This window comes from Gadus chalcogrammus, chromosome 11 (assembly GCF_026213295.1).
Source record: "Gadus chalcogrammus isolate NIFS_2021 chromosome 11, NIFS_Gcha_1.0, whole genome shotgun sequence".
Lineage (NCBI taxonomy): Eukaryota > Metazoa > Chordata > Actinopteri > Gadiformes > Gadidae > Gadus > Gadus chalcogrammus.
In genome coordinates this window covers 8,885,208-8,900,647 of record NC_079422.1, presented here as the reverse complement: position 1 = coordinate 8,900,647, position 15,440 = coordinate 8,885,208, and the positions used below count along the sequence as shown (strand labels likewise).

The following is a 15,440-nucleotide window of genomic DNA, read 5'->3' as shown; positions in this document are numbered from 1 at the left end:
TACTTGTAGTCCAAAATGCGTCATCCGTTGCGACTTCATACTATTATGCTTATAATGCGACGAAAGATTTAAATTATTCTTTATTTCTGGAGAAAATAATGACAAATGACAAACACATTTTGATTTTAGAGTTATTTTTATTCATGGTCTTTTGTTATTCATTGCAGATCTAACGGGTCAGTTGCCCAACAGCAACTCCCCCACCAAAACCCAACAAATAAAATATATGAAAAAAAACTCACACACCTTAGAACAGAATTGACATCGTAACATTTAGCTTAACTATTATCATAACCTGTATTTAACATGTATTTACTCATTATTCATTCTCATTTACAAAATACACAAAATCAAAGACAACATACAGTATTGTTCATTTACACTTCTTATTTAATGTAACCTTTTATATTTATGCTTTCACAAAGAGAATCTATGCATACATACAAACAACTACAGTTTCTACAGCACAGTACAATGAAGATTGTGATAAATTCTTTTTAATATTGAGTTAATGGCATTGCAGTCTTATCGACAGCTTCAGGACCTAGATTTAGCTTTAGAGAGAACACATGAATGTGAGCCATTCAGCCTGTTTTGTAGAGCCAACAGTCAGCGTTTCCATGGACTTGGCTAGAATAATAATGTGCTTTTCAGGGAGAGAAAATAGACAAATATCCCAACACACTTATTGCTTTGTTAACTTTTTGCACTCAAAATTGACTGTTGCTTAGGCAACAATAATTTAATAATACAAAATAACCCTGTAACAGAAGCTAGGATATGTATATACTACATACAAACTGGAATTGAACGGAGAATCCAACAGAATAACAGATTTGCTGTAATAGTTTGCGTTTTCATGGCGATCTCGCGTTCAACTACGCGGTAATTACATTGACGTGGTTATTTCTTTTTTTATTTCAAGGGGAACAGAGGACGTACGGTGAGATAAAACACATAATAACGGTATTCAAACATTGACTTTTTGTTGTTCTGATTACGTAGAATTCTTAATTTCTAGGCCATTAATGTGCTGAAACTGTCTGACCATTAAAGTTATTTTTGTCACTTTAAGACTCTTATTCACGATACATTACCGAGGGATCCAAGAACACAGGGCGTCATCTTATTACTTATAACCTTTTGATTTTATTTACATATATTTATATCTATATCAGAGATCTGACGGATTGACACAAAGAAATATTTGGCAATAATTTACGGTGCTTTCCTCACGCTCACAAATGAGTCACATGATGGTCACAGATGTCCAGTTTGTTTGAAAACATATATTGTGGGATGTTATATGGGGGGGGGGATTCATCCATGTCCTCGGAACGCCTATGTTCACAACTGCATTTGTGTTGGTGATCGGATTATTTGGTTGTGTGTTTAGTCTATGTGCTCGCTCTTTTTAAAACGCCAGCTGGACAAGCGACCTATCTTGTGTCTCGAAGCACTGAAGACATCGGTTAGCGGGGTTGTACATCAGAGTACACATAGTGCAGTGGGTTGTCTTTTCCTTTTTTTTTTACCTGTCTCAAGTCTACATATGGCTGCTATCCTACAAAATGGCAGTTGGACAAAATAATAATCCTAGTTTTCTTTGATCTAACCTGATTTGATTTTTGATTGGATCTGATTTGTGACAGAGTTTATTTTCCCACGCAAATGTGAACATATCTGGTTTTGGTGATTTGTACCCATTGAGTGGAAATGGATCCATGGTTCTGTGCCATTTTTGGGGTTCAAATTGAGAACCTGGCAGTGGGCTTCCCACCATTATTCCTGTGTGTGATCTTCTCTGTGAAGTTATAATTGTCTTGAATAGAGCTAAATTAATAGCTGTTTCGCTCAGCTTCAACTCCCAACCCATCTCTGTATGTGTAAACCGTGTTACTTTTTGAGCTGTGCCCTGCAAAAATAAATAATAAATAAATAAATAGAAAAGGAAATTCTGGTTTTCTACTTTGGGCACAATGACTTAGATCAAACTTGATGGTAAACTACCATTTATACTTTCATTTAAAGTTTGATAAAAAAAGATTAATGTATCCCTAGAGCAACAAATCAACTTTTAAACATAGCTAAAATCGCGCCAGTTTAGATAGTTTGATTGTTAGTGAGGACTGTAGTCAAGTTAAAATGCCAGCCTAGCATTTAAAAAGTCCAATGACACAATGAGAGGTTCAACCTTCCACAAGAGAGATGTCTACATCTCAACATTGCTATAAAATAATTAATCTTCATTTTTTAGGCACCTGCCATTTACAATAAAACCATTCACACATGAAGTTAAACCTTGACGTTTCCACTCAATTATACAGATGAGAACGATCCCTTTATTGTATCTTCTCTGGACTGGAAGGGAGCTGTTATTTTCAACACACACGTTTATATATTTCTATCTGGATATTTGTTTGGCTATATTTATATCTATAATCATCTATAATATAATGATGAAACACATTCTTTCCGAGACCATTCAGTTATTAGTTAATCGGTTCTTTATGAATGGAAACTGCTTCAGTTGGAATAGACTATGCATGGAATTTGTAATTGTAAGCTATACAATGTAGCTTTACATATACATTTATATACATATTTATATATATATAATGTATATAATGTATATATTTACGATTGACTATATAAACAGATGATTATCATCTGTATATGCAAACAGAATAACAGAAAATCTGGATGATTGCACATTTAAAGGGTTGGGTTGTGCTTTAAGATTGTTAACTTTCATGGTTAATCAAATGCAATGTAGCATTTTTTGGGGTAGCTTCTTGAATATATCCTAGGTTGCACAACTTAAGAGGTGGAGTCAAAGCATAAATGCAATGTGTCTAAATGGGGGCCACTGTTCAACTTACCCCAAAGATACGTTGTTATATGCATAGCACATTGTTTGAAAGTAAATATACCGTACACCTGCAAGTACTTCACAATACTGTAGGCATTTCATCAAATAAGATGGATTTAAAATTGCAATATAAATCTTAAAAAGGTTCAAGTTGGATGAATTTGGAAATTATGAATGACTTTCATCGAATTTGAAGCATGTTATTGGCATTCACACTGGCAAACAGTTGTGCTTTTAATGTTAAAATTCAGTGTAAACTATTTGTGTTTAATACTTTTGAGATGCAAACGATACATCTGGCAGCATTTAATGTTTCACCATTGTCTTGTTCGGGGAGAATCCATGCACCTCCTCTCAGCTGTTCAAAATATCAAACAGTAATGTTTTAAAGGGAAAAGAGCTCCGAAATGAAAGACCTTGAATGTTCTATAATCTATAAAATGGCAGTTAGGTTGTACACCGACACAAGACCGTTAGGATATATAAGAGTGAGGGCCGGTCATGTGACAGGACCAAGCCAATCAAAGCATGTGTTGGGTTTAGGATCAACAATGCTTCAAATAAAAAGTAATTTAATCTTTTCAAATAAAAAAATTGAAAGGCAGAGAGGACCGTAGAGGTGATGTGAATAGCGATGAACATTATGTCGAAGACGTTTGAAGCCAATGGAGAGTGGTCATCATCCTCATCACTCTGTCTATATGCATTGCTCCTTCTCAAGGACCCTGGTTCTCTAACCTCTTACCCCAGTCTGGGCCACTGGTGTTTTTGTGCTAGTGGCCCCATCTCAAAAAACACACCAACGATGCACTCATAAAAAGGCGCCTTGCACTATAAACTGGCCCCCGATTCAGAATCTCGGCAGTTGCAATATCTGACCGGGATCCCACCAATGTTAAAAGCATCACACAGGCTTTCACCACACCCACCAATCGCTCTAGAGCATGGTGTGTTTGTGTGTGTCTGTATGATGGTCGGTGAATCCAAATGACAAGAATATCTTAATATATGTATATACAGCCGGTGGGCGGATCGCGTTGACTTCTATGCAGAGATCTGACCGTTGTTAATTTTGTGTTACATCCGGGGGGGGGGTGGGGGGGGGGTGGGGGGAGTCGGGGTTAGAGGGTAGAGTGTCAAGGGCTTGAGTGTATTTTTTTGTTTTTTGCTTGTTCACAGTGTGGCTAACACCTTTCTGATGCCTCCCCGTCCGCCACCCTACTCACGCACTCCCCACCTGCCCACTACTGCAGTACCTGGCCCCGCGTCTCGGGCAGCTTGAGGGCCAGGAAGCTGCCGGCCGCCAGGGCCCCCGAAGCGAAGAGGATGGGCACTGCCTTGGTGATGCCCACGAAGGAGGTGAAAATGCTGATGCCCAGTACGGCGGCCAGCTTGCAGAGGGCGTTGAGGAAGCCAAACGCAGTGCATCTGGATGGGAGGGGAGGGTTAATTCATTAACATTTTTTGATGTTAACACATTAATAAAAACTTGCTTTGGCCACCAGAGGGCGTCGCAGTCTACAACATCACAGAAACGCCACTGCGAATAACAACGTCTGGCATATATGTTTGCATATTTGTAATGATTTAATTCATATTTTTAGTTTGCCAATGTTTGTTTTTGTAATTTTACAGATTTAGAAATGTGCTGTTTTTCTCATGTCATTGCAGATAGGCCAACATCAATGCTACCAAACTTCTACCCAGTTCTGACCACAGGGTGGTGGTAAAGAAAGGCAATTCTCCACAGCGGTCACACCCATCGTTTTTCGCCCTCCTCCTCACCCAACCAATCATTGTGCAGCCTTGCAGTTCAACATCCCAAGTGGGATGTTGCTTGTCCCACCTCCCTGTCATTATCACTTTAAAACCACCCCCACACCTATATGGTAGTCATGGAGATTGTGAGTGTGAGTGTGTGTATATATATGCATGTGCATCTACGTGTGTGTGTTTGTGTGTGTGTGCATGTGCCACTTGCCAGGCCACCATTGTAATTAAGAATTTGTTCTTAATGACTTGCCTGGTTAAATAAAGATAATGTTATAGTGTGTGTGTGTGTGTGTGTGTGTGTGTGTGTGTGTGTGTGTGTGTGTGTGTGTGTGTGTGTGTGTGTGTGTGTGTGTGTGTGTGTGCGCGCGCCTGCATGCGTGCCTGCCTGCATGCGTGCCTTCGTGCGTGCTCATTGTAGACATGTATTCATTTTAAATCAACGTAAAATTATACATTTAAGCTTTTATAATAACACATTTTACACTGCTATTATATTGTGCTGTAAAATGTGCCATGTTAGTGGCTTAAACTGCTGTTTTTTACGCAGCTTTTTCTCATTTCTTCAACGCCGTATTTAACCGCTTGTTAAATGCGAACAGTCTAAAGTGCCCCCCCCTTCTTTTTCTCAGCCAGTTATTATGAACCTTCTTCACTCAATCCACGATTGCCACACTAGTCCACCCCAGTCCAAAGCTGATCTTTCTATCATTTGTCATAAAAACGCTGTAAAAGACAAACTTTAAATCACTAACATCGTAGGCAGCCCCGCTGCTAAGCTTTTGGAGGCCCTAAGCATAATTTGTCATAAATTGGTCACATTTCATCATAGAGTATCAAAATAAAAGCCTCAACAGCAGCACCATAAGTAAAATATAAAGTTATATATAAATAATATATAAGTACTATATAAAACTTCCTTAAAAGCAGCATTACAATATAATAACAACTGCAGGCTCCAAAGATGAACGGAAATTATGCACATGAATAAGGTATATTCATCAAAACAAACTGAACTGTAACTGTTAGTATACACTGTTAGTGTACAATAGTGTGCAATGCTAAATTGCGTGTGCATTCTCAGCAGTTGTGGGAGTCTTTACAATGGTGCACGATGACTTTTACTGGCAGATAATCAATTCATCATAATGCACCCTATGTGCCACTTAAGAGTTCTTGTCCCATTGTTGACCGTAGATATGCTTTAATGAGTTTGAGTTTAGAAAAACTGAGCTGAGAAAGGATTCTCTGCCTCCGATGCGTAAAGACAAGTGCTTTGAAACCTGTACCATTTCAGGGAAGTGGGGGGGGGACTCTTTTCATATATTAGGTAAAAACATGTAATTTGCCCAAATTGAGTGATAGGGTTCACAATTAAGAAAAAACAACGTTGGGCATCTTCATAACTAATTTATATATTTTGTAATGTAATAATGTAATAATTATCCTACTTTTTTTTTTGGCAACCTTAATTTTGGGGGCCCCCGCCAGGTACTTGGGCCCCCCTACTCTGCGTATGGCGAACGGCGGCCCTGATCGTACGCCATAATAAAATACAACGGCGTCAAATGCGGCCTTATAAAAGCTCAAACACTGAATTTCCCATTGATTTAAATCAATGCACGTCTTCAATATGGCGTCGTTGCGACCCTTTTGGCCTTCCCTATTTGTGTGTGTGTGTGTGTGTGTGTGTGTGTGTGTGTGTGTGTGTGTGTGTGTGTGTGTGTGTGTGTGTGTGTGTGTGTGTGTGCGTGCCCTCACCTCTTGTCAGAGGGGTAGAGCTCCACCGTGAGGACGTCCAGGGCGTTCCAGGAGGCGATGCTGATGCCTCCGAACAGGCAGAGCAGAGCGATCATGGCCGACTCGCTGTTACCGAAGGACAGGAAGAAGCAGCTGACGCAGGAGATCACACTGGAGCCGGCTGGAGGACAGAGGACACGCGGCGTTAGGGAGAACAGGGAAGAGGATGGATCTGTGATGCCAGCCATTGTGTTTGGCATATGCCCCGGTGTAAGTTCTCCTGGGCCTTTGCTACGAAGATGAGAACTGAAGTAAATCATCCGTTTTGGTGTATCTTGGGAGTGCACCCTCGCCTTGAATAAGGACGGCAGGCTATAAACAAGATATGAGTATTTTATATATAAGGCTTTACACTCACTTTACACTTAAGTGATTCAGTTATATTTAATTTTGACTGTAGAAGCTGTTGAGTAGCCGCTTCCTTGTAGTAATTAGAACAGTGAGACCAGGATGCCATCATGCCTGGATTCTCACGACGAAATGAGGAACTACATTTGGGAAATATAAAATATAGTGCAATTCCCCGTATTCCCGTATGCATGCCTGTATGGATCTGCCAAGGATTCCCATCCCTGAGTCAATGCAACCCCACCGACCCACATCCACAACCACATACAATAACCCCCTGAGCCCCCCTGGCATTTTACCCAGCATCCTCAGCCTTCCGATCTTGTCCATGAGCAGCGCGGAGACAATGTTGCCCGGCAACACGGCCAGAGTGCCCAGGAAGCTGACAAAGTACACCATGTAGGCGTTGTTGTCGTCGCTGACGTCACTGAGCAGGCAGCCCTCCTTGTTGTGCAGAAACGTGCTGTTGATGAGTCGGCTGTTGATCAGCCGGTACTTGAACAGGTCTGGTGGAGAGAGGGGGATTTAAAGAGAGGGGGGGGGAAGAGGCAGGGGAGAGTGAGAGAGAGAGAGAGCGGGAGGGTGATGGACAGAGAGAGAGGGGGGTGGTGACAGAGTGATGGGGAGCGGACGGAAATAGACCAGATAAGAAGGACGAGTGGAGAGAGAAAGCAGGCGGAAGGGAGAGATAGAAAGGGGATAAATAGGGTGAGAGAGAGGGTGAAGGAGGGGAAGAGAGAGAGAAAACAGTTGGGGAGTGGCCGAGAGAGGGAGAGAGAGAGAGTAAGGGAGTGATTGGTTAGTGGATCTGGAGATGCAGTCAATTGGTGCTGCTGATTGTCGGCCAGGAGTAGGGCTAAACGCGACGAGCAGAGTGCTATTAGACTGCCATGCTACTACAGGATGGGTGATGAGAGAGCCGCTGCTGAAACCCCAACATTAACACCCAACCAGGCTCTCTGTAATGTACCCAAACCCATGGACCCTGAAAATGGTCATTTAGCAGACGCTCTGATCCAAACACGACTTACAATGAATCCTAGGATACACGTCATTTGGTTCCCAAAGATTGTGCCGAGTCGCTGTGTCGTTGAGGACACAAGATGTCATGTGTGTGTCTCTTTAAGAGCGACGAGCCCCATCCCAAAAAATGCTTTGCTGGCCTTTTTGCATACGCTTGATTTTGGATCCATAAATAGTTGGTGAGCAGGGATGGCTGGTGTGCGCCTCAGCCCCACAAGGCGTTGGACCTACTGTCCCACACTACCCCGCCCCCCTGGTACAGAGGCCATCTCCACTCTTCTCTGGACGGATCCCAGACACCTGTAACCCAACGTGTCATCAGCTGTTGTAATGTTATGCAACAACTTTATCTGGCAGCCTCCCCCGGTCTTCTGTTAGGCGGCAGCCCCGATAATAAGCAGTCATAACGGGAATAATATGTGATTTGAATTTGAATGAGAAAGTCCCATCTGGTGCATCGAGGTGCTATGAATGATTGGTTGAATGGCAGGAGAACTGCAAACAGATCACAAAGGCAAGAGGGATGGCTTTTGTGAAGCGCTGATAGCACATATTGAGTGTTATCACAATGTGTATATGCATGTGTGTTTGTGTGTGTGTGTGTGTGTGTGTGTGTGTGTGTGTGTGTGTGTGTGTGTGTGTGTGTGTGTGTGTGTGTGTGTGTGTGTGTGTGTGTGTGTGTGTGTGTGTGTGTGTGTGTGTGTGTGTGTGAGTGTGTGTGCGTATGTTTGCGTGCAAGTATCCACGCTTACATTTATGTGTGTGATTATCAAAATGTGTGTGCGTGGGGGTTGCACACCTGTGTTGTAGAAAAGGGTTGCGATGAAGGTGCAGTTCTTGAAGAAGGTGTTGCTGGAGGTGATGTCCTCAAAGTAGCATTCCTCGAACAGAGAGTCCTCAAACACCATTGACTTCATCTTCAGGTTCATGAACCTACATGGGACAACAAAAATGTCTACCACTGCGTAGGGCTTAGCTAACTCAGGTCACCAACAGAGTTTTCACAATACGATTGGTGCTAAGCTAAGCTATCTCAGGATGATAGCTTAGACAGAGTTAAAGAACACAATGTTTGCTGCTGTTGTCTTGTTGCTACACTTAGCCCTAAGCTTTGGTTGATACATAGGTAAATAGGTTATAGGTAATAGTACTACTACTCATAATATTTACATTGAAAATATTTTCAAGATTTTAACTCTTGTACTCTTTTTGTAGGTCAATATAGTTTTTTGGTTTTGTATTATTTTATATATTTGTCTATCTCTTTTAAAATATTTTATTGTGCTCTAATTTTGCTACTTTGACAATCAAGTTTCCAATCTGGGATTGATGATAGAATGTCAAATGATCTTATCTTAAAGTGGCAAGTGCTGCTACCTTGGTATCCGTGGCGACACCGTTGGGATCTACGAGCGGATAATGGCTTTTTATCCTGGTTGCTAATCGCCATGGTGACTGGGGGCAGGGGCGGGGTTCAGCACGTGGCCACTCACTTGTCGTTGAAGTACTGGCCCTTCTTGTGGACCTGGTTCTCCAGGGTGAAGTTGAAGGTGACATGCTCCATGCGTTCCTGGGTGAAGGTCTTGGTGCGCGACGAATACTCTTGCTTCTGGAGGTACTTGATCATGTCTGGGAACCACACCGTCAGGCCGTAATAGCTAGGGGCGGGGAGTGTGGGAGAGGGGGGTGAGGGAGGAGAAGAGGAGGAAGAAGGATATAGAGGGGGAATGAGTGGTGAGGGAGAAGAAGAGTAAGGAGCGGGAGAGAGAGAGGGAGGAGGAGTAGGGGAAAATAAGGCAGTGGTAGAGGGAAAGAGCAGGTGGGAAAACCGACGTGAGAAAAAGAGAGAAAGATTGGGAGAAAGAGAAGCAGTTTCAGAAAGAGAGGGTTGGAGGAAAGGAGAGAGGAAAATAGAGGAAGAGAGGGAAAGAGTGGGAGAGTAAGCAGGATAAGTAAGCATGTTTCAGAAAGAGGAACAGAGAGAGGAAGAATTAGGGAGAAACAGGGATGAGTAGATGGAGAAAGAAAGAGAAAGGGACAGGGAGAGTGGCAGAGACAAGGAGAGAGAGATCGAGAGATTGTGCTCATTAGAAAGAATGATTGATGAGTTATTCTGCCTCGTATTCGTTATTATTGGTAGGTTTTTTTAATAAAAAATAATTATCCCCACATTTTCGTTTGTGAATGTTCCATACTATCATGGGAACACGATGAATCCCTGAGCTCATGTTTTATTTGCTCTGACATATGTGTCTGGTCCCTACGGAGCCCTCTTAGGGTCACATGATGAAACATTAAAAATAAATGTGTAAATCCGTGCAAACAGATTGGGAAAGCGTGCCCTTGGATTCGTAAACCATGCACATGGGTTTGCAATCCACATGCACTGTTCTTCAGCAAATGGACCCGCCTTGGAACGGTATGACCACTTCTTCCCATAAAGTCCAATTCTTGTAGATTCAAGGGCAGATTTAATGATAGGGAAATCAGTGCTACTGATTTAGCTATTTGTTGTGGCCCTTTCATGGCATTTATGTGCATTGTTAGTGCTCTTCACCTGAAAACCACCATTAGAATAAGTGGTCAAGCAGCTAGCTTACATAAACACTAGTTAGTTACCTATCCAAGCATGTGGTTAGGATGATTCACAGCTTTTATTGTGCAATTTCGTGGAGGTTGTCATGTTCCAAGGCAGGTCAATTTGCTGAAGAGCAGTGGAGGAGGTGTGGATTGCAAAATCTGTGCACACGGTTTACGGATCTGAGGACATGCTTTACCAAACCATTCGCACGCTTTACTAATCAGTGCCCACCGATTTACACTTTATTTATAAAGAAAAATCATAGGGGGTAGGTCCCCCTACGGTTCAGAAAGATTTACAGAAGAGCTGGCCCGGGTTGGGCCAATCACAACCATTTCTCTAACATGGGGCGGGTTTAATACGATGACTGAGGGGGACATATGGAAGTGCCTTCGAGGCATTTTCATGAACAACTAAGATGGCTGCCGCTGATGTGTCACACATACTCTTGTTCTGATTGGTTGTAGGTCCATCCAATTGCAAAGTTATTTGGCTCTGAGTCGATTGATCACACGCCTTGGATTTGAAAATGAGACAAGAGGTTTCAGACTATTACGCATTTGCTAATTGGGCTGGCGATGTGAGGCATAGCATGATGCTCTATAACAACTCATACTCAGATTGCACATAGTACCGTATTGGCCCAAATATAAGTCACTTACATTTCCTTTTTCTGGAAATGCAAAAAAGTAGTCTTATATTCGGGGTCTAGACTTTTAAATTTTCCATGACAACTTTCTGGTAATAAATACCTTTAATTTGACCCAATCTGGTTCCATGCTGCTTCCCTTTCCCTGTAAGAGCTGGGCCATAACAAGGAAAGTGTTTTGCTCTCTACTCTGTTGCTTTGTGCAATCAAGGTTTCGGGAAAACACCACAACTTGTGGTTCTCCGGAGATCACAGCTAATTGCAGTCAGTGTATATGGCTTTAGTTCACCACACTTCTTCTCCTATGAACTCTTGGGTTCCGTGATCTTAGTGGAGGTTCTATTCCCGCAGTGCCTGTTGCATGTGCTCTCACCCCTCCACATCTCTCTCCTCTCTGGAAGTGCATGGACAGTATGGACAGTATGGACAGACGAGTATGGACAGACGAGTGCCCTGGATGTTTTTATCCACATACAACTGTGTTATAATTATCATGATTTTCAATTAAAATGATCTTAAAAGAATATATTTCCAAAAATGAGTCTTATATTAGGGTCAATATGGTAGTTACATCAACAAGCTTATTTTTTTTGCCATGTTTACACTGGTTCCCTTAGGCAGCAGTCAAACATTTGTCCTGAATAGTTGAGTTATAATGCAGTTGAATTGTATTGTTTATTTTGGATATGAATGATACCATTCCTATAATTGATGTGTAGGTGGGGATGTGCCCTGAGGAGGTGTTACCTGAAGGACATGGAGAACCACACGGCCATCATCATGTAGGTGGTGCGGCGGTACTCTGGGGAGAAGATGGCCAGGAAGTTACCACGTACCTGAGGGAGGCAAGCATGCAAACACACACACAAGCATAAACACACATAAACACATGCATCCACACACCCACGCACACACATGTACAAATGTACAAACACAGACAGCAGGTTAATATCTCCGAAGCAAAAATAAAACTAATAAAATATGCACTACGCAAATTAATTGACCTTTACCAAATAATTACAAGAACATTGTAAGTAGAAAACATGGCCATTGTGAAGTTAAATGAGACCAGGAAATAAGGTTGCATGCCTCATTTTGTTGTCTCATTTAACGTTGCAGGAACCATATTTTCTAACCACGATGTGCACAAAGAATTACAAGAATATTCGGAGTAGAAAATATGGACATCGTGAAATAATGAGACCAAGTAATTAGCATTTAGGTTGACAAATAGTATTTTGCTGTGAGAGCTAACATTAGCATTCAGCTCTGGGGTTAAAGTCACCTGATGGAACAAGGCACTGAGCTTCATCCTCCACTTCTGGTGCCAGGCGAGGCTCTCCCCCATGTCCACCAGCTCATCCATCTGCTTCACCGTCTTAATGGTGGTCACCTGGCGGCCATAACACTAATATTTACACTTTGTCTGGGAATCATTAACAGTTAACTGCCCTCCGTTAATCAGCTGACTTTTAGTGTCACGGCTTTATGGCTCTGCTCAGTTGGCCGGCACCGATACAAACCACCACCGCATTAATGTTTTATTATTTTAGAGGGTTTTGAAGTGGTTTGTCTTTCCGGGGTTTATGTTTTCATGGTATGTATCTATCACTATTTAATCTTGAGTAGTGCAAATGTTAATTAAGCCGTGATGTTATCAAAACCAATGTTCAGGTGTGTTCAGTGATGTCTTCAGAGTAATCGCTGGGATGCATAAATGTCACATTCTAAAGTGAGTAAGATGAATGTTAAATGTTCTGACACACGTATGTTAATGTTCACATAATATTCAAAGAATAAACAGTTACATTTATTGTACATAATGCATTATATCTGATGACTTTAATAATTGAGTTGAAATGTGGTGGGGTGGTGCTTTAAGAAGGTGTGGTCGCTTACAGAGAAGACCCTCTCTGGGTAGCCCTTGGCCCGCATGTTGGTGTCATGAACCTGCTTCAGAATCATCCATGCCTCGTCGTGTTTACCGTTCTAGCATAGACAACAATAAAATACATCCCCTGTTAGTTTCATCACAAGAGACCATTAGAGATGATATTACCGGCATCCCTAAAAATGTCGATTAAAGCTATCCTGTCATTTGTTTAGTGAAGGCTGAAGTAGTCTCCCGACTCCCACCAGAGGTGGGAGTCGGTTGAGATCCACCTCCCATTTCTGTTGAGATTCAAAATTACATTAAAACAGTTGATCACACAGTTGTGCTGATACTTTATGCATTGTTAGGATTCATTTGATTAATTCATGATCATCCTGAAAGGAACTGTGTCACATATACATCATATACTATCACATGAGACACATTACATTGACAAGTACTTGGCAATGTGATATTCATTAAACCATTCATAATGCATGGTGGATGGGGTCCTGGACTGACCTCCAGAAAGAAGCGGGGGCTCTCGGGCATGGTGGTGAGGGCACATATAGCGGCCACTGAGGGCAGGGCGCACACCAGGACGAACACACGCCAGCTGTGGAACTGGTAGGCCGAGCCCATCTGGAAACTCCAGCCTGGTGTCAGGAAGAGAGAGAGCGAGCGAGCGAGCGAGAGAGCGAGAGAGAGAGAGAGAGAGAGAGAGAGAGAGAGAGAGAGAGAGAGAGAGAGAGAGAAGGAGAGAGAGACATAGTGAGAGAGAGAGAGAAATGGAAAGAGAGAGAGAGAGAGAGAGAGAGAGAGAGAGAGAGAGAGAGAGAGAGAGAGAGAGAGAGAGAGAAATGGAGAGAGAGAGAGAGAGAGAGAGAAATGGAGAGAGAGAGAGAGAGAGAGAGAGAGAGAGGTATATGGTATCTTACTGCCTTTTTGGTAGATTTCATAATTTTATATTAACTCATTTAAAGCATTTTATTGCTGACTGAATAACAAACTGTCTGACTGATGGACTTACTCCTTGACCGACTGACTGACTGACTGACTGACTGATTGATTGACTGAATAACAAACTGTCTGACTGATGGACTAACTCCTTGACTGACTGACTGACTGACTGACCGTAATGGGGGATAATGGCCCAGGCCATGGCGGAGGCGTAGATGCCGCCGATCATCCAGAACATGCAGAGCCAGCTGAGGTGCTCGCCCCTCTTCTCCTGGGCCAGGAACTCAGAGTAGTAGGAGAACACGATGGGGATGGAGCCTCCGATACTGCACGGAGAGAGAGGAGACATGGACCGAGAAGGAGAGGTAGAGAGGAACGAAGGGGAAAGAGAGAGGAGAAGAGAGACGACAGAAGAAGGGGAGATGGAGAGGGAGAAGGAGGGAGGAGTAGAGGGAGAAGGAGAAGACAGAAGGGGATGTGATAGACAGAGCAGAGACAGAAGGGTCATAGAGAGGAAAGCGAGAGAAAGAAGGAGAAGACTAGAGGTTAAGGTCAGGTTAAGGTGTTTTACTTCCAGCCAAAGAATCTGGGTTTGAACCCCAATATGCGCAAACTACCTGTAGGCTGCCTTGTGCCCTAACCCCTCCTTGCTAAAACATATCTTATGTATCTACACTCACTTTCAAGAAATGTGTACGAAAAGTTGTCAATTATTGAAGAGAGAGAGGAGAAGACGAGAGGGGGGTTAGAAAATCCCGTCGAGCCATGGTCATCCCTTGAGAAGCCAGTGTAACGACCTACGTGCTACGGTGATCATGCATTAAAAAGCGGTTATTAAGGCGGGGCCAAGCCTCAGACAGATGGAGGAGGGAGGTGGTGATTTGATAGCACACTTGGTGGACGATTAACGATTGGCTCGTGGTTTGCATATTAAGCGGCCTACCTCACGCTTGACTCACGATGATAAAGAAGGTTTGGTCGGTTTCGCGTAATAATTTGAGAATTGATGTCGAGCTTTAGAGTGAATTCCTGTCGTCTTAAAGGCATTTGTACTAATTACAGAATTAATGAGCCTCTCAAAGCTGCATTCAAATGAGACAGAATCAGAGATAAGATATGATGCAAAGAGGAAACACATCCTAGTGATTAACGGGGATGTAAACACCCCTTTGGACAGAACTTCTGCCTACGACTTTCAAAAATTGCAGTCTGAGCTTTCAGGACAGTCTTAAAGGTTTTAGAAAAACCCCAAAAATAAAGACTATTCAACAGATTGGGTAACATAGGAGCAAAAGGGGTTGACAAAGTGGTCCCCTGTGTTCCCCAACACAGATGGATTGGTTTCAACCGGTGAGCAAAACACATGAAATGCCAAGGCTAGCACCGTTTATTTATAACAGAAATATACAACGATGCAAGAGAATGTAGCTTTCTGTGGCTTTCCAACGCCTCTCAAACATCACCGCTAATTCCCCTGGCTGCCGGCGAAAAGATAGCATCATCCATAATGAATAGGGCCTCAGCACGTACTCCATCAAAACAATTTATGGTCTTGGAGGGGATG

At 42.6% G+C, this 15,440-nt stretch overlaps 1 protein-coding gene across 1 annotated transcript in view; it reads right to left on the bottom strand.

Annotated features, from left to right (window-relative positions):
* Positions 1-4,110: 4,110 nt before the first annotated feature.
* The window catches only part of sv2a (synaptic vesicle glycoprotein 2A), a 21,905-nt gene continuing 10,575 nt past the window's right edge, over positions 4,111-15,440 (bottom strand). Inside the window, exons 3-12 of the mRNA XM_056602432.1 lie at positions 14,051-14,202; positions 13,439-13,572; positions 12,943-13,032; positions 12,329-12,436; positions 11,791-11,879; positions 9,307-9,471; positions 8,613-8,746; positions 7,090-7,296; positions 6,404-6,563; positions 4,111-4,300 (exon numbers count right to left, since the gene is read on the bottom strand). Coding sequence (XP_056458407.1) covers positions 4,117-4,300; positions 6,404-6,563; positions 7,090-7,296; positions 8,613-8,746; positions 9,307-9,471; positions 11,791-11,879; positions 12,329-12,436; positions 12,943-13,032; positions 13,439-13,572; positions 14,051-14,202 — 1,423 coding nt within the window. The 3' untranslated portion in view covers positions 4,111-4,116. The remainder of the gene's footprint in view (positions 4,301-6,403; positions 6,564-7,089; positions 7,297-8,612; positions 8,747-9,306; positions 9,472-11,790; positions 11,880-12,328; positions 12,437-12,942; positions 13,033-13,438; positions 13,573-14,050; positions 14,203-15,440) is intronic.